Source organism: Dipodomys spectabilis, unplaced genomic scaffold, assembly GCF_019054845.1.
Source record: "Dipodomys spectabilis isolate Male_0828 unplaced genomic scaffold, ASM1905484v1 ptg000147l, whole genome shotgun sequence".
In the NCBI taxonomy this organism is placed as follows: Eukaryota; Metazoa; Chordata; class Mammalia; order Rodentia; family Heteromyidae; genus Dipodomys; species Dipodomys spectabilis.
This window is the reverse complement of record NW_024870824.1, coordinates 16,466,981-16,485,008: the sequence shown is the minus strand read 5'-3', so window position 1 is coordinate 16,485,008 and position 18,028 is coordinate 16,466,981. Positions and strand designations below refer to the sequence as shown.

General features: G+C 50.0%; 1 protein-coding gene across 1 annotated transcript in view; it reads right to left on the bottom strand.

The window, feature by feature from the left end:
* Positions 1–319: 319 nt before the first annotated feature.
* Positions 320–18,028, bottom strand: part of Arhgef37 (Rho guanine nucleotide exchange factor 37) — a 32,404-nt gene continuing 14,695 nt past the window's right edge. The window contains exons 4-12 of the mRNA XM_042692100.1: positions 16,046–16,245; positions 14,692–14,822; positions 12,920–13,024; positions 10,524–10,634; positions 9,022–9,351; positions 5,728–5,856; positions 4,587–4,782; positions 2,437–2,594; positions 320–616 (exon numbers count right to left, since the gene is read on the bottom strand). Of these exons, the coding sequence (XP_042548034.1) occupies positions 407–616; positions 2,437–2,594; positions 4,587–4,782; positions 5,728–5,856; positions 9,022–9,351; positions 10,524–10,634; positions 12,920–13,024; positions 14,692–14,822; positions 16,046–16,245 (1,570 nt within the window). The 3' untranslated portion in view covers positions 320–406. The remainder of the gene's footprint in view (positions 617–2,436; positions 2,595–4,586; positions 4,783–5,727; positions 5,857–9,021; positions 9,352–10,523; positions 10,635–12,919; positions 13,025–14,691; positions 14,823–16,045; positions 16,246–18,028) is intronic.

Here is an 18,028-nt window from a genome sequence, read left to right as displayed (position 1 = left end):
CCCAGCCTGTCTGCATCTCCTGGGGAAGACGCTATCCAGGGACAAAAGCTGGCTGGCTGGGGGGGGGGGGGGGGCGGCCATGACAGCTCCTACTTCCGCCAACTGTCTGGACAGACAGTTCTGGAGTCGCCCAGCATCCTCTTCCTGTGATCACGAGACAGGGTGTGCCTGGGTGGCAGGGACCCCCTGCGAAGGCACAAGGCCTGTCCATCCCACACCAGGGGCCATCCTGCTGGGCATCCAGTGGCCACTCTCCAGAGCCCAGTCACCTCTTGTAGCTGGCCACCTGCTGCCAGCCCCATGTCCTCCTTGCTTCCTTCCCCCCATGTCCTCCTTGCTTCCTTCCCCTCCCCCGGGGGCCCTGCCTCTCAGCCCCTCCCATCCTCAGCCACATGGACTGGGCACCCTAACAGGGTAGACTCCAGCCCCATGGAGCTGGGCTGGGGGCCGTGGCCAGGAAACCGGAAGGCACATATCCCCTCTGTCCGTCCACCTCCACCAGGCTCCATTCCGGGTTCCCCTTCTTGTCCTGGGCCTCCAGGACTGTCACCGGCTGGCCGGCCCGCAAACTCACTTCATGGCTGCTTCTGGCCACGAAAGGGTACACTGCCACCACCTGGACGGAACACGTGGGGGGCGACAGGAAGAGGGTCAGGGTGGCTGAGGATGCTAGCCTGTTCCCACCTGGCTCCGGCCCCCCCCCCCACCCCCTCCCAAACACCCCCTGTGTCCCTAATACTACAGCTAGCCATTGCTGTGTGACTGGTGCTGCTCTAGCACTTTTCTCGGGTTTGGTTTTTCACAATTATATCCTTCTATTTGCTCTTTTCTTATCCTTCCCCCCCCAGATGATGCAATTGGGGCTCACACACCTAGGGAGTCAGATTCTTGCTCCCCTAGAGCCGATGGGGAAATCTCAGATTTGCCCAAGCCAGCTTCCCAGCTTTGAAGGAGGAATATTGGCGGAATAGTATTCAGCCATAAAAAGGAACTGGGATTTGGGTCAGTTAGGCCACATAGTCCAAGCTGGGTATGGTCACTGACCTTCCTCCTTCCTCTAGAGAGCTGGGGTGATCAGACCCTCTAGCCGAACACCTGGCTGACATGGAAGGGTTTTGGCCCAAGAGCCAAAGAGTGGATGTGGCAAGAGCTACTCAACTTCCTCAAGTATAAACTCAGTGCTCTGCATACATATACATATACATATACATATACATATACATACACATATACATATTGAGGTATGTGCATCTATCATCACTGCCCAATTTCAGAACCTTTTCCTCATTCCCACAAAGAAACCCCACACTGGTTAGCAGTCACTACGCTTCCCTCTCCTCAGCCCCTGTGAACACAAGCCCTGTCTCTCTCCATGGATTTACCTATTCTGGACAGTCAAATAAATAAAATCCTGTGGTGCATGGTCTTTTGTGTTTGCCCTCTTTCCATGTTCAGGGCTCATCCATGTTGTAGGTATGCAACGGTAGCTCATCCCTTTTTTAGGGCTGAATAATATTCCACTACATGGATATATATATATCACACTTTGTTTATCATATTGAAAAACATTTGGGTGGTTTTTGTTTGTTTGGGGCAGTAATGGAGTTTGAACTCGGGACTGTGAGTTAACAAGGCAAGTGCTCTACCACTTGAGCCACATAACCAGTGCTAGGTTATTTCTTATTAATAATGTTGTCTTGAACATATACATATACACATATATGTTATATATATATATATATATATATATACATATATATATGTGTTTCTTGTTGTCTTTGAGAGAAAGAAACGTAGATACCTCACTGAGGCCACAGGGCTGGGCTGACCTGTCCACGCTGGCCTCACCAGCAAGATCCTGCCCCTCACTCTTCCCCCACCCACTACCTTCATTCAGTTCCTCCCACATTCCCATTCTCTCCTGTCACAGGGCCCGTGCATATGCTGTGCATGGTTTCTGGAGAGCTGTACCCCAGTATAACCCCTTTATCTAGTAAAGCCTGCTTAGCTTTCCTCTCTGAGAGAAAACATTATTCTCTCCACACTTCAGGCCCCTTGAGAAGCTTAAAAGTTCAGTTACGGTGTGATTGGTCCACTCATCACTGCTTTGCCCCCAGATCATAGCTGATGAGGGTGAGGGCCAGAACTTACTTTGGCCCCTTATTATCTCTCATCTAGGGCCTTGCCTGCCAAATACTGAAAGCATGGATGAATCTCAACAGCTATGGTGATGGAAGCCCGGGGTTAGCTCTGGGTGGTGACCATGGTTGGTATGAGAATCCCCTTCCCCAGGTCCCACCTCTGGCAGGGACTTTGAGGTGTTGGTGATCTAGGCCTGGCCTCAGGGGATGTGACCTTCAGACAGGAGTGTAGACTTTGAAGGCATCAGTTCAGGTGGCTGTGGGAAGCAAGCTTCCAGGCTCCTCCCAGACTCACCTGGGCCACGGCTGGGGCACAGGGGACGGGGGCTGAGGTGGGCTCTGGTGCTGGGTGTTTGGAGTCCTCATGTTGCCCCGCCTGACCTCTGAGCTCCTTCTTACTGGGAACGGCGTGATACGGCTGCAGTGTCCCGGCCGGCACATATCCCCGGTGTCCTAGAGAACACATGGAAGGTAATGAATGGGCTGCAGGCCACTCCAGGGCTCCAGTGCAGCTTCCCAGCACTCCAGGGGACCTGGCAGGTCACCAAGGCACCATGCAAACCCTGTTCCACGCTGCACTGGCTACTGCCTGCTGCTGTGTGCTCACCCAGGGGCGGGGCCTTCCCTAGCAGGACAGCCATTGTAAACAGCTTGGACAGAGATGGAGTTCCCCCTTAGACTGTGTGGAAAAAGCATCTGGTGCCGGCGCCACTGCCCTGGGGCCCTCTAGTGGCCACCCAGAGGATGGCAGCATCCCCTTCCCAGGCCTGGTGGCCTTGCTCCTCTCCAGGCTGCTCAGGCCCTGCCTGGTTGCTGTTCCTAGGAACCGCCATCATTTCCCAAAGGACCTGTGAAGCACCAGGCCAGCCTGTGGCCACCAGACTTCACATCAATTCTTAAGGCAGCTCGTCTCCATCCAAGTTCAGAGAAGGCCCACGAGTCTCCACACCTTTAGGAAAGGGTGGAGCTGGGATCCAGCCCAGTGCCCAACCCCACAGCCTTGCTCGACCACTCACTTCAGCGGTCAGAGTGCTCAGAGTGCTCTTTGGGGATGTTTAGAGATTTTGTCTTCTTGCACAACCTTTCTTTTCTTTTCTTCCTTTCTTCCCCTGCCCCTTTCTCTCTCTCTCTCTCTCTCTCTCTCTCTCTCTCTCTCTCTCTCTCTTTTTTGTACTTGAACTCAGGGCCTGGGCACTGTCCTTGAGCCTTTTTGATCAAGGCTAGCACTCTACTACTTGAGCCACAGCTCCATTTAGGCTTTTTTAGGGACTCCAAACTGCAGTCCTCAGATCTGAGGCTCATAGGTAGCTAGGATTACAGGTGTGAGCCACCAGCGCCCAGCAAAATGACTCACACGTGTGTGGGGGTGGGGGTGGGCATGCACATGTGCATATACACACACACACACACACACACACACACATATCCATCTTGGATCTTGGACTCAGGGCCTGGGCACTGAGCTTTTGTGCTCTTTTGAGCTCTACCACAGCTCCACTTCCTTGACTCACATTTAAAACCTACGCTGGTACTGTGAGAATACTATCACAGAAGTATGGATTTGTTGTATTTTCTATAACACACACTAGAGTACTTATGTAACAAATGTGAAGCCCTGACTGAAGGAGGGACACATTACGTCTGGGCACTCCGCATCTGTGGGTTACCTTGTCATCTTTGGACCATGCCATTGGGCCATTTTATTGTTCTAGATTCATTGTACCACTCACCTCCACCCATTCTACCTAGGCCTGCTAACCAGAGCCACATGCCCCAGGGCCATGGCCAGTAGACTGGGCAGGATGGCCACTGGCCTCTGCTATCAATGTGGTTGGGATACACGGATCCCTTCAATGAGCACATCTCCATCTTTCAGGGAACTGAGAAGTTCTCTTACCTCACTGGGAACCCACACAGTCCATGAGGTCCCCCAGGCACAGTACTTGTCTTCTTGTAACTGGTCCTGGGGCTTGAACCTCCACTTCTAGCTTGTAGTTAACTGGAGATAAGAGTGTCATGGATTTTCCTGCCCAGGCTGGCTTCAAACTGCAATCCTCAGATCTCAGCCTCCCGAGTAGCTATTGAGTGCAGGCACAAGCCATGAGCACCCAGCTCGGTTCTTGTCTTTTTGCATAACACCCAGAACATAGGTTCTGGTTCATTATTGAATAATGAACAACAGATTTTGGACAGGAAAGCTGAACCCTCTTTTTGGCATGTACACACTACTGAGTCATGAAGCTTTGCAGCTGTCACCCGCTCGATCCCCGTCCTGGATTCACACAGCCAGATTTTGACTCAGAAGGGTGCCATGTCTCCCCACTGTTCCGATGGGTGGTGTTGGGGTGCGTGTGTGTATGTGTGTGTGTGTTGTTGTTGTTGCTGCTGCTGCTGCTGCTGTTTTTTTCCCAGAAGGACAGGAAGAGCTCCCAAATACCCACATACCCCCGGTGTCTACCAGCCAGCGACTGCTGTTGCCTTTGGTGTCCTTGTTTTGAAGAAGGGCCACAATTTGGCCCCGTGGTAGTGTCAGGTCCAGGGTTCCAGCTCCACTGACATTGCTTGTCACCTGGTACAACTTCCCAAGGCCATACCTGTTCATCAGGGCCTGCACCTGGCGCTCAGAGCCAGGAACCAGTGGCTGTGGGGGGAAAACAGATTCATGCAGAAACTGAAGTGTCAAGGCTGGTGTGTGCTCAATGTGTGCCCAGCCTAAGGCTGGGTGTGTGAAGACACACCAGGACCATCCCTGGCCTGGGGATGCCTCACTTCCTCTGGGCTCTCTGTTTTACCCAGATCAGGGAGGATTTGAGAATTCTGGGACAGGGCAGGATGGGAGGATAGGAAGGGGTTGTCTCCTCCTCCTAAGTACAGTTCACACTGTAGCCATGAAAGCTTCTATTCATTTATGCTTCTTTTTATCCTGTGTCTCCTACAGCAAGACTGCTGTTCTAAAAAGAAACATGTTAACTTGCTGGAAGTAGAGGGGGGGGTGCCCAGATGTCCTTGAGCAACTGTTTTGCTTCATCTTCTGTCCTCTTCTCTTGTCCCCTAGTTGCCAGGTCCCTGACCACCCCTGTGAGACCTCCACAGGTATAACTATTACTGGGTAGGAGGTTCAAACTAAAGCCAGGCATTGTGGCACAGGCCTGCAATCCCAGCTACTCAGAAGGCTGAGATCTGGAGGATCAAGGTTCAAAGGCAGTCCAGGCAAAAACGTCTACAAGACTCCACCTCTAATTAGCCAGTCATCTGGAAGCATGACTCAAGTGATAGATTGCCAGGGGAACAAAAAGCCAAGCAAGCATAAGACCCTGAGTTCAAACTCTGGTATCAGGAAAAAAACAAAGTGGTAAAGGAAAAAAAAAGTTTGGATTTTCTCACTCTTGATCCAAGAATAAGACACCCACTGGCCATGAACAATAGATTTAAGTGTGGCCATGGGGAAAACAAAGAATTTCTGTAACAGACACACTGAGAAGTAGAAAGAGCATGGGGGAGGGGTGGTGAGCCTCCCCCCCATCCACTCACTGTCTGAGAACAGGGACAATGTTGGGGGGCTGGAGGGTGGAGGGAAGGCACTTACCTGAGCCATGGGAGGTGGCAGCACTTTCTCAAAGTCCTCCTGAAAGGCTCGAAGCTGGGTACTGCTCTGGCCTAGCATGTCTTCCACCAGCTTTCTGAAGGCCGGCTCTGAGAGGCCGTGATGGGGTAGCTGAGTGAAACAGACAACATCAACAGGGCCTCTGTGGGAGACAGGGCCAGGGGGTGGCTGGCCATGCACATTCTCGCTCCAGCTGAGTCATGAGGGGCCTGCCTGTCAGAGTCCACCGTTGCTTTTTTCTTTCCCTTAAGAAATAATCTTTTACCAGGCGCTGGTGGTTCATCCCTATAATGCTAGCTAGTCAAGAGGCTGAGATCTGAGGATCCTGGTTAGAAGCCAGCCTAGGCAGGAAAGTCCATGAGACTTTTGGTATCTCCAATAAACTACTCAAGAAAAAAAAGGGGGGTGGGGCACTGAGACGGTGGCTCAGTGGTAGAGGGCTTGACTTGCATGCATGACGCCCTGGGTTCGATCCCTCAGCACCACATAAGCAGAAAAAGCAGGGAGTGGCGCTGTGACTCAAATGATAGAATGCTAGCCTTGACCTGAAGAGCTGAAAGACAGCACCCAGGCCCAGAGTTCAGGTCCCACGACCAACCAAAAACAAAAAAAGCTGGGAGTGGTACTGTGGCTCAAGTGGTAGAGTGCTAGCATTGAGCAAAAGAGCTCAGGGACAGCACCTACGCCCTGTGTTCAAGCCCCAGGACTGTCAAAAAAGAGAAAGAATCCCTCAGTGGGTCAGGACCCATCATGATGCTGTATCTGAGGGCTGGGTGGTCCCGATTCCCCTCCTCCTGGCTGTGGAGATTGGTCCACGGGATGACAGTGGACTCTGGCACAGCCAATAAAAAGCCTCTCATCAGTCAGTGCATGAAGGCTGAAAGTCTTTCTTCATTTGTATTATGAGAGGTGAAGCTACCGACTTACAGCTCCTCCCTAGCCAACTCTCCCATTGTATAGAGAAAGCCTGCCAGGAAATAAAGATATCCAGAGGGGTAGACAGAGGGAAGAAGAGAGGAAGCCAGAGCCCTGCAAACTTCATTTGTCCTGCACAAGGCCAGGCTCAAGCCCTGAGCTCCTTGTGCCTCCAGATAAATTCTTTTTTTTTAGAATTCCAGCTGCATTGCTTTGGGTTTATGTTACTTGCAGCCAAAGAGTTCTGAGTCTCTCCTGAGCCCTTGACTCTGGACAGGATCTTCTGACTTCTTACCAGACAGCCTGAGAGTGAGAAAGACTCCCCAGCCAACAGAGTACTGCCGTGCAGGCTTTCAGCAGGTACTGGGGACAGGGGCAGGTGGGTGGCCTTCCGGACACAGAGAGGGGAGGCTGGCAGCTATTTCCAATGGCCCAAACCAGTCAGGAGAGGCCCGCTGCTTCCATCTGGCGTCTTCCACCCTGCACATCCCTCCTCAGGGCCCAGAAAGCCAGGGACCACTGAAGAGACCACCTGTGCCTTTGGGAGAGGCAAGGGGCTCTTTCTATAGATGATTCAGACCCACTTCAACTCAAAAAGAGTATCTCCATTGGGCACGCCAGTCATCCCAGCAACTCAAGAGGCAGAAGTAGGAAGATCTTAGTCCAAGGTAGGCTCTGAGTAAATGCTTGAAAAGTAACTAAGTGCAAAAAAGAAGTGGGGTGTGTGGGTCAAGTGGTAAAGCACTTGCCTAGTTGTCCCTAAGGCTTTGAATTCAATCCTCAGTAACAACAACAATGATGTCGACGACAGCAACAACAGTGTCTCAGAGAGCCATTAAAATACCAGGAGAGCCCAAAGAAGAGAAATGCCCAGGGTGCCAGCCTTCCATCCCCTTGCAGAATGCAGGCTCTGCTTAGCACTCTGCAGAGGTCCATGCTAAGCACCACTGGAGCAGAGAGGGTGGCTGGGCTGAGGATTCTCATGCCAGGGGACAAGAATTGAAAGCACTTCATCTGCCACCATATGTCAGCCCCTGTATAAGCCCGGCTATCCTCCGAGAGTGTCACACCCCAAGCTGAGGAGGCATTGGGGTCCAGGGGCTGGTGTAGAAGCATTCAGGAACTGGTCTGGGGCTGGGGGGATCCTAGAGGGGTTTTCACGCAGAGAATTGGGTAGGGAAGGCTGAACAGGGGGATGTGGAACACAGGAGGCTGTGCTGGGATAAGAAGCATGAAGATGGCTCCCCAAGTCCCACTCATGAGCTGTGCAGCTCTGAGGATGACATTTACAGCGCAGGAGGCGGAGATGCTGGGCATTCCTTCCTGTACCAACTCAGCCCACAAAATCCTGAAGTGCACATTTGCATTTGGAGGTTTGTCCAACCCTCTTTGCAATCTACTTAGGCTTTAGTGGATGGTTCCTTTTACAGGCTTTTAAGCATTCTGTGCAGGACTAAGGCTATGGTTCAAAGCCAACCATTAGCGAGATAACCTTTCAAGAGCTACTTTAACCCCTCTGAGCCCGTGTTTGTTGTTTTTTTCAGTTTTGAGATGAGGATTATAATAACACCTACTTAGGGTAGTTGGGGATTCAGTAAGATAATGCATGGGAAATGCTCCTACCAGGTGTATAACAAATGCTCACCGGGCAGTGTCTACTAGAAAGAGTGACGTGGGGTAGGCAGGTAGAAAGGGAACGACCACAGGAAGAAGCCAAGGAACAGGTGCAGCACTGTATCTAGGTACGTTTTACCAAACAGTGGTTCTACCACTGTTGACTACAGTTGAGGCTGCTTCTGGGTTCAGTGGCCAACGGTCTCCAGCAACAACCCCAACAGGGATTTTTTTCAAATCAAATCTCGCTAGTGCTTCAAGCAGTCTGCTGCCCTGTTGGAGACTCCTGTGTGGATCCTCCATTGGATGCTTTCCTTACTGAGACAGAGGGCCTACCTGCCATCTCCCTTGATAGTAGTAGTAAGAACCACAACAGAATGATCCCTTAAAGACTGCTGTGAGAAGTCCCTGTGCCCCCACACCTAGCTGGAGTCACTTTTTCCTTCTTACGTCACCGGCCAGTGATATTCTCCAGGAGCGGGGCCAAGTCTTGCTATTTTTCCCAGCAAAGCCTCCTCTGCTCTGAACCTCAGAACCTGGCCAGAGTCCCAGCCAAATCCTTGCTTTCATGGCCTGAGTCACCCAAGAAAGGAGAACTGGCATGAGAAAGATCTCGAAGGTCCCCACAGCCCCCTCCTTGGCACCTCTGGCCCATCTGGAAGGTCTGACATCGCTTTATCCAGACCCTGCAGATAGCTGGTGGAGGGGCTCAAGTAGTAAGAGGCGCCCCAGTCCTGGCAGCCTTACCTGGGCCATGCTACTGCCTGCCCTCTGCAGCACCTGCTCAGCCAGGTCCTGTTGGAGGGCCACGAACGTGCACAGGATCTGGCCCAGCCACTGCATGACCAGCTGGTTAAACTGCGGGAGCTCGGCCACCAGAAGGGCATTGAGTGCCTGGTACGTGTGCCGCGTGGCCTCCTCCTCGTACGTCACGCTGCCCACCTCCAGCAGCTTCTCTTCCACCCGCTCAAAGTCCAAAAGTTTGTCCAGGCGCTTCTTGATCAGGTTCTGAGGACCAGCCAGGGCTCTGGCCAGGCTGCACAGAGGCTGCCACACCAGGGCCTGCAGCCGCTGCTTCTGTGGGGAAAAGGGGGCGTGGGAGCTGGGATAGGAGACAGCAGAGGGCAGAGGCCAGGAGAAGGGGCTTTAGAGGCAGGCAGCTTGGGTTCCAGTCCCCCTCCACCGGGCCTCCGCAGCCATCTGCAACCCACTGCATTTTATCTAACCGCTGCTGCTCTGAACATAGGGATGGCTGGTTTCCAGGAGAGCCTAGCACAGGGTACACACTTGGTTCCTGTGGAGTCTTTGTATTGTTACTGGGCAAAGGGCTTGAGAAAGATTTAGTACACAGTGGTGGTTGGTGGCTCATGCCTGCCATCCTAGCTACTCAGAAAACTGAGACCCAGAGGATCATATTCAAAGCCAGCCAGGGCAGAAAAATCCATGAGACTCCTATCTTTAATTAACCAGAAAAAAGCAGGGTTGGAGGCTCAAGTGGTAGAGCACCGGCCAAGCTAGCAAGCCCTGAGTTCAAGCCCTGTTAGTATATACACACATGTGTGTGCACACACGCACGTGCGCGCACACACATACACACACTAGCACAAGTGGTGGTGGTGGATATAGTCTTTGGGACATGCCACTGACTATCTGTTTCTGTTTTGTTTGTTTTTATTTTGTGCCAGTACTGGGGTTTGAAGGCCTGGGTACTTACTCTTAGCTTTGTCCACTCAAGGTTGGCACTCTACCATGTGAGCCACAGCTCCACTTTCTGGCTTTTTGTTGGTTAACTGGAGACAAGAGTCTCACAGACTTTCCTGCCCAAGCTGGCTTTAAACTGTGATCTTCAGAACTCAGGTCCTGACTAACTGGGATTACAGATGTGAACTACAGGCTCCTAGCAACCACTGACTACCTACCTATATAAATAATGTAGGAGGTCACATGCTCAGAGCCTCTGCCTCCCATCTGCAGAATGGAGTATTAATAGTAGCTTCCCCCAAAGCATGTAGCAGGGAGCAAATGAGGTAAAGAATGGAAACGACTTAGCCCAGTTTCTGTAATAGGGTGCCCCTTCCTACATTAGCTAAGGCTATTTTTATCAGGAAATGCATGAACAATAATCTCTACCCACTGGCCACCCAGGATGGTAATGGATGGTACAAAGTGCCCAACTTCTAAGTATTCCTCTGCTAGGCTCTGCCACCTGCCTGACACAGAAAGGAGAAAGGAAAAAAAATCCCACTCACAAACTCCAGGAAGGCCTGGCACTGAAGGTCTCTCGCCAGGCTGCAGTACTGCTCAACAGAGCCCCCGGGGATGTCCAGATTGCATTCGTGTGGCCGGAATCGGAGAAAAGCCTTGAACCAGAGACACAAGGAGACAGGCAGTGATGGTCTACCATGGCCCTCTTAGTCCTGTCCCCTTCCCCCAGCAGGCCTCCCAGAGAGGTTGGTCACCCACCCTCACTGCCTGGAACCAGGTAGGCACACAGACTATGTGTCCCTTGCACACCTTTGGTGAACAGAAAACCCATCCTGAGTCTGATTCTGAGTATTCCTCTCCAGCTTCTGCTTGCCTTGCAAACAGCTGGTGCCAACTTTATGATTCTTTTGCCAGCATTCATATTTTACATATCCTATCAAGACATGTGTGTGTGTGTGTGTGTGTGTGTGTGTGTGTGTGTGTGTGTGTGTGTGTGTGTGTGTGTGTGTGTGTGTGTGTAACTCAGGGCTTGGGTGCTGTCCCTGAGCTTTAGTACTGAGACTAGTGTTTTCTCTACCACTTGAAGCACAGTTCTACTTCTGGTTTTGTTTTTTTTTTGGTTAATTGGAGATAAAAGTCTCATGAACTTTTCTGCCCTCACCGGCTTTGAACCATGATCCTCTGGATCTCCGTCTTCTCAGTAGCTAGGGTTACAGGTGTAAGCCATCAGCACCTGGCTCAATACCTTTGTTAAAAAATCAACTAACATTCTTATTCAAATCAGTGCACTAAAAAGAAAAAAACTCTCATGATGCTGCCAATAAAGGGGAAGACTGTAATAAATATTATAGATAGACATTTAAAAATAGTTGCTATACATACAAAAACTGGGCACCAGTGGTTCATGTCTACAAGCCTACCTACTCAAGAGGCTGAGACGTGGAGGATCATGGAACAAACCCAGCCCAACAGAAAAGTTCATGAGACCACTCTGTGTTCAAAATAACCAACTCTGAGATGACACTATAACTCTAACTACTCTGGAGGTTTGTTTAAATTGAGGTCTGTTTGATTGAGGTTTAAAGCCAGCCCACACAGAAAAATCCGAGAAACTCTTGTTTCCATTAACCAGCAAAAAACCAGAAATGGAGGTATGGCTCAAATGGAAAAGTACTAGCAAAGCAAGAAGCTGAGCAAACATGAAAGCCTAAATACAAACTCCAGTGTCAACAAAACAAATGAGTGCTAGCCAGGTAGTGGTTGCTTATACCTATAACCCTAAATACTCAGCAAGCTGAGACCTGCAGTTCAATGCCAGCTCAGGAAGGAAAGCTCATGAGACCACTGTCTCCAATTAACTACCCTAAAGCCAGAATTGGAGTTGTGGCTCAAATGGTAGAGTGCTAGTCTTGAGCACAGTAGATCAGGAACAGCTAGCTCCCAGATGTTGAGTTCAATCCCCGGTACTGATAAGGCACCTACCCCCCACATGAAGAGGAGCATAGAACCTGACCTTCTTCCTTTTGCAAACCTCCCACACATCATGTTCCCCAATCCCATCACCTACCAAGCCCCTCGTCAACCCAAGTTGGTCTGTGCAGATGGAAGGGACTGAAAATGACCACCAGGGGGCAGAGTGGACACAATGAATCTGCACCAAGCAGGAGAAAAGGGAGAAATCTGGCTAAAATCAGTCAATCCTAGGTGGGCATGTGAACCTGTGTGACCTGTGGGCTGACCTCAGTTTGAAGACAGACATGTTCTTGGGCCTGGATCACACTTAAATTCTTATGAACTAATTGCTCAAATTGACACATCCGTGATTTTACCTAAAAGTCTGAATTTGCAGGAACTTTTTTTCCCCTTAAAACGTTAACTGCATAAGCCAGGCACCGGAGGCTCAGATATGTAATTCTAGCCACCCAGGAATTTGAGCTCCAGAGGATCATGGTTGGAAGCTAGCCTTGGAAGAGGAACCCATGAGATTCCATCTAAACTCAACTAACAAAAAGCCGGGCTAGAGGCATGACTCAAGTGGTAGAGCACCATGAACAAGCAAGCAAAACAAGAGCACAGAGCCCTGAGTTCAAGCCTTGAGAGTGGAACACACACACACACACACACACACACACACACAAATAGCACTGGCCATATTGAGCCCACTTGGCCACCACCTCCCAAGGATTGGCTGCTCTTTTACATCATAAATAGCTTACTAGATACCAGGCTCCTCTTGTGGTTATATTACTTGATCCTTGCACACTTCCTTCTATATACTTTCACTTGCCAGGCCCCTTGCAGCCTGTTTGCCTTTCTTGATCCACTGATTCTACGGGGCCTCTGACCCTGCCCACTCAGAGCTGCCTTCCTACCAGGTCTCGGGGGTAGGGGTCGGCGACTTACAGCTTATGGCTCAGAACCAGTCTGGACCCACACTCACCTCTAGATTATCCATATAAGCAGCCATGTTGCTCTTCAGCTCAGTCACACAGAGGGACACCCACTGGAACCTCTCCTCCAACTCATCAAATTCCTTGTCTTCTGTCTGAAAGGGAAGTCAGGGGGTGAGGGCTACGGAGATCCACGCATAAGCAGTGTGCAGCCAGTTCCTACATTTCAACTCTTGACAGGGGACAACTTTTTCACTGATGCACCCATTGGCTCTCCAGCCCCAGAGGTGAGTGGGGCAGTTTAAGGGCATTGTGAGCCAGGCATGGTGGGACACATCTTGAATCACAGCACTTGCTGGCAAGGCTGGGGTTGCAACTTAAAGACCAACAACGGCAGAGCAGCACCATGGCTTTACATCCAGATCCTGCTATCAGACACATGAGCACGGGAATTCTGGTTCATTCATTTTCTAGCATTTCCCCTCTGGGAACTTCTGTTTTCTCATTTACAAATCAGACACAATGAAAATACCTACTTTGGGCTGGGAGATAGCTCAGTGACAAAGTGTTCTTCCAGCAAGTACAATGTCCTGGGTTCAATCCTCATTACAGAAAAAGAAAAAGACCCTAAGATATGTATTCAAATGTTTTTTTTCTTTCATGCGATTGTTCCTAACATATTTATAAGATTATTTCTTTGTTGCCTTGTATGTCCCTCCCCCACGGTTATAACCCCTGCTTTCACTGTATTTGATGCTGGTATAATTTGTAGAGGGGAAGGGAAAAAACAAATCGTTAAAACAGGAATACAGGTGGACCCACTGCAACAATGAGATGTACAAGTCGTTATGTTGAAAAACAAACTTTACAACTTTTGTGAGGGGCGGAGGGGGTAAGATGGGAAGGGGAAACAAAGGAGGAGGCTACAATGCTTGATAAGAAATGTACTCATTATCTTGCCCATGTAATTGTAACCCCTCTGTACTGTATTTTCACAATTAAAAAAAAGAAAAAGAAAAAAAATGTGTGTACATAGTTTTTGTTTGTTGGTTTAGGTTTTTTGTTATTTTTTTTTTGTCAGTTGTGGGGCTTGAACTCTGAGCCTGGGCCCTGTCCCTCAGCTCTTCACCTCAAGGCTAGCACTCTACCACTTGAGCCAGAGCGCCACTTCTGGTTTTCTGAGTAGTTTATTAGAGATAAGAATCTCATGGACTTTCCTGCCTAGGCTGGCTTTGAACCTTGATCCTCAGATCTCAGCCTCCTGAGTAGCTAGGATTACAGGTGTGAGCCACCAGCCCCCAGCTGTACATAGTTTTTTCTTTTTCTTTTTAGCCAAACAATTAAACACACACTCTATTATATGACTCAAATAAGGCTGGCGCTGAGGAAGCACTCCGTCACCCTGAACTCTATTAGTAGCTATGTGAGGCTGGCTCTTTGCTCTAATCTAAAGACTGTCTGTCCTCTTCAGAATGAGAATCAGGGCTAGGAACGTGGCTTAGAGGTAGAGTGCTCCCCTAACGTGCATGAAGCCCTGGGTTAGAAAAGGTCAGAAGTAGTGCTGTGGCTCAAGTGGAAGAGCACTAGCCTTGAGCACAGAGAGGCTCAGGGACAGTGCCCAGGCCCTGAGTTCAAGCCCCGGACTGGCAAAAAAAAAAGAAGAAGAATCAGAATCTTCAAACTAGGTCTCTTCCTGGTCTCTCAGTCAGCCACCGCTGCTATCTTAACAGCCTCCTCCCTCCCCCCACCATCACCACTAGCTGTGGCCCTTAGGAGGGGCTGGGGCAACCGGTGCCCCTCACCCACTCCCAGCCACCCTCACCTTGAGCACCAGCCCTGCCTCCTGCTTTAGCAGCTGGCTCAGCCGGGTGGTCTTCTTGGACAGGGTGTGCGTGTTGATTCGGGCCAGCCGCTCTCGGAGGCTCAGCTGCTCTGCCTTGGTGTACCTAGAGGCTGCAGTGACAAAAACGAGGATGCAGGTGACTCAGGAGCCACGCCAGGAGAGCCAGCATCCCTGCACAGCTGAGAGGGCCCACCCCATCAGGAGCGCAGCCATCGGGACAGCACGTGATGTGGGGTCCTCGGTTCTGGTTGAGTACTGGCTGGAGAACTTCCTGTTTGCTTGAGCGGGGCCTCAGTTTCCTCATCTGTAAGATGGACTGCTATGAGGATCACCTGAGACATAGGTGTGATGGGACTAAGGAAGGACCCAGCAAGAGGCTGTCTATGTAGGGCCTCCCAGCCAATCCTGGTGTGTGTCTGTGTCTGTGTATCTGTGTCTGTGTCTGTGTCTGTGTCTGTACTGGGCTTGAACTCAGGGCCTTCTTTCAAGCCTAGCACTCTGCCACTTGAGCCACACCTCAAGTTCTGGGGTTTGTTTGGGGATTTTTTTTGTTAACTGTAGAAAAGAGTCCCACAGACTTTCCTGCTCAAGCTGGCCTTACGCCGTGGTCCTACATCTCAGCCATGTAAGTATGGAGATTACAGGCGTGAGCCACCAGTAGCAGACTGGCAGCTCCCCAGCCAGTCTGAGTCAGGCCGGCTGGGAACCACACTTCCCTCAGTCGAAATCCGACCCAAATTAACTGGTCACTTCACACTGTATGCATCTATTGCATCATCACATTGTACCACACATCCTTGTATAATTAAAATAATTATACAGTCGTGGGTCTTAAACTCTGGGCCTGGATGCTGTCCCTGAGCTCTTCAGCTCAAGGCTAGGGCTCTACCACTTGAGTCACAGTGCCAATTCCAGCTTTTTCTGTTTATGTGGTGCTGAGGAATCGAACCCAGGGCCTCCTCCATGCGAGGCAAGCACTCTACCACTGAGCCACCTTCCCAGTCCTGGTAGCTACTATTCGCGATATGTATGTTTCATCTTCAGTCTGGGAAGTCTTCAAACAGAAATAGCCAAGAAGCAAGCAAAATTACTCACTTCTCTGAGAGAAACCAGCCTGAAGATAAAGCTGATACACAATGAACAGTAGATACAAGAAAATCACAGGGAAATGGAGCTAGCACCTTGACCAACCCTTAACTGAATCCCACATTACCACTGATTTCTAGTTACACATGACTCTATCTTCTGCTTTCTGGTGAAGCCGGTCTGAGATGAGTGTGTATAACTGGACACCTGTTCGCTGACATATCCCCTACATGCCCCACGTCCTTACCCACTTCCTTGCGCATCTTGTACTCATTGATGTTGGCGTTCACATCCTGGAGAGCAGACGCAGCCCTCTGGAGGGCAGGGTAGGCACTGGCATCAGGGTGAGTATTCTCCAGGATCTTCTGCAGCAGCAATGGGTACTTAGTGATCCTCTGCAGAGGGGTTACCAGGAAGAAACTGAGACCTGAAGCTCCCGCTTGGGGCCTGAGGGAGAAGGCTGATATTAGGCAGGTAGAGGCAGCCCCTGAGAGCACCATGGGGGCCAGAAATGTAGACCAAGCTCTGCCTTTAACCTTGCTGTGTGATCTGAGACATGTCACTCACCCCTGTGGTCCTCAGGGCCCCCCTCTGCGTGTGAGGTCTGAATGTTAGGTAGACAGGGCCAGTCCTGGGTCTTGCTTCCTTGTCTGTGCTGCTCCATTCTCTACCCTATGTATATTGAGCTCTCAGCATAGGACAGGGCTGACCGTACCTTCTTCTTCAAACATATCCTTCCTTCAGCCCCAGACACCCTCTCTGTCTAGTGTCTCTTCACAGGTCATCCTTTGCTTCCTCTGCAAGTCTCTCTCCGATGCTGGTGTGTCCCGGGGCCTCCCCTTCTCCCACTGACTCCCAGGCCTAAATCCAGCCCAATCCACATCTCTCTAGCGCCTCATCCACAAGGCTCATTTGACACTTCCACAGTTTGTTGGGCATCCTCATATTGCACTTAATAAAGAACCCTGCTGCTTAGAAGAAGAAAAGAAGAAAGAAGGAGAAGAAGAAGAAGGAGAAGAAGAAGGAGGAGGAGGAGGAGGTGAAGGAGGAGGAGGAAGAAGAGAGGAAGGAGGAGGAGGAAGAGGAGAGGAAAGAGAAGAAGGGGAGGAAGGGGAGGAAGGAGGGGAAGGTGAGGAAGGAGAGGGAGAGAAGGAAGAAGAGGAAGAGGAGGACGAGGATGAGGAGGACAAGAAAAGAAAAAAAAAGACTGGGCACTGGTGGCTCATGCCTATAATCCTAGCTGCTACTCAAGAAGCTGAGATCTGAGTATCATGGTTTGAAAAGTACATGAGACTATCTCCAATTGGTCACAAAAAAAAACTGTAAGTGGTGCTGTGGCTCAAGTGACTTGAGTAAAAATGCTCAGAGCTCAAGGCAGTGCCCAGGCCCAGAGTTCAAGCCGCAGGACTGGCCAAAAAAAAAAAAAAAAAAAAACAGATTTTAAAATCACAGGGACAGCGAGGCAGCAGCGGTGCATGCCTGTTATCCTAGCTATTCAGAAGACTGAAATCTGAGGATCACAGTTTGAAATCAGCCTAGGAAATGAAGTCCATGAGACACTCATCTCCAACTAACTAGCAAAAAACTAGAAGTAGAGCTATGGCACAAGTGGTAGAGCAATAGCCTTGAGAAAAAAATAAAAAAGCTCAGGGACTGTGCCCAGGCCCTGTGTTCAAGTTCCAGGACCCACACAAACAAAACAAAACAAAACAAAATCACAAGGACATAAATTTAGAGTTGTATTTTTGTAGAGACAAAGTCATAACAAAACAGATGCAGCACTCCTGTAATCCTAGCCACTCAGGAGGTTAAGATCTGAGGATCAAGATTTGAAGTCAACTGGAGCAGATTGAGACTCCAATTTGAAACTCAAATTAACTAGCAAAAAGCAGAAGTAACAGTGTGGCTCAAGTACAAGAGTACTAGCCTTAAGCAGAAAAAGTCAAATGAGAGTATAAGGCCTTGAGTTCAAGTTCCAGTAGTCACACAAACTCACACATGTAGCAAACACCAAAATGTTGACTCTTGCTCATTTTAAGAGGTGAGTATGTGAATGTCCATTACATTATTCTATTTTTCTACAGGCTTCATGCTTTTATTAGAAAAAGCAAAACAAGAAAAGGATGCCTTGGGACTAATGGCACTGCAGATGCACCGCCAAGGCCTGCACCCTTCCTGACAATGACAGGAATTTCACCGAGAGTCCCTTAGACCAAGGGCACTGGAGAGT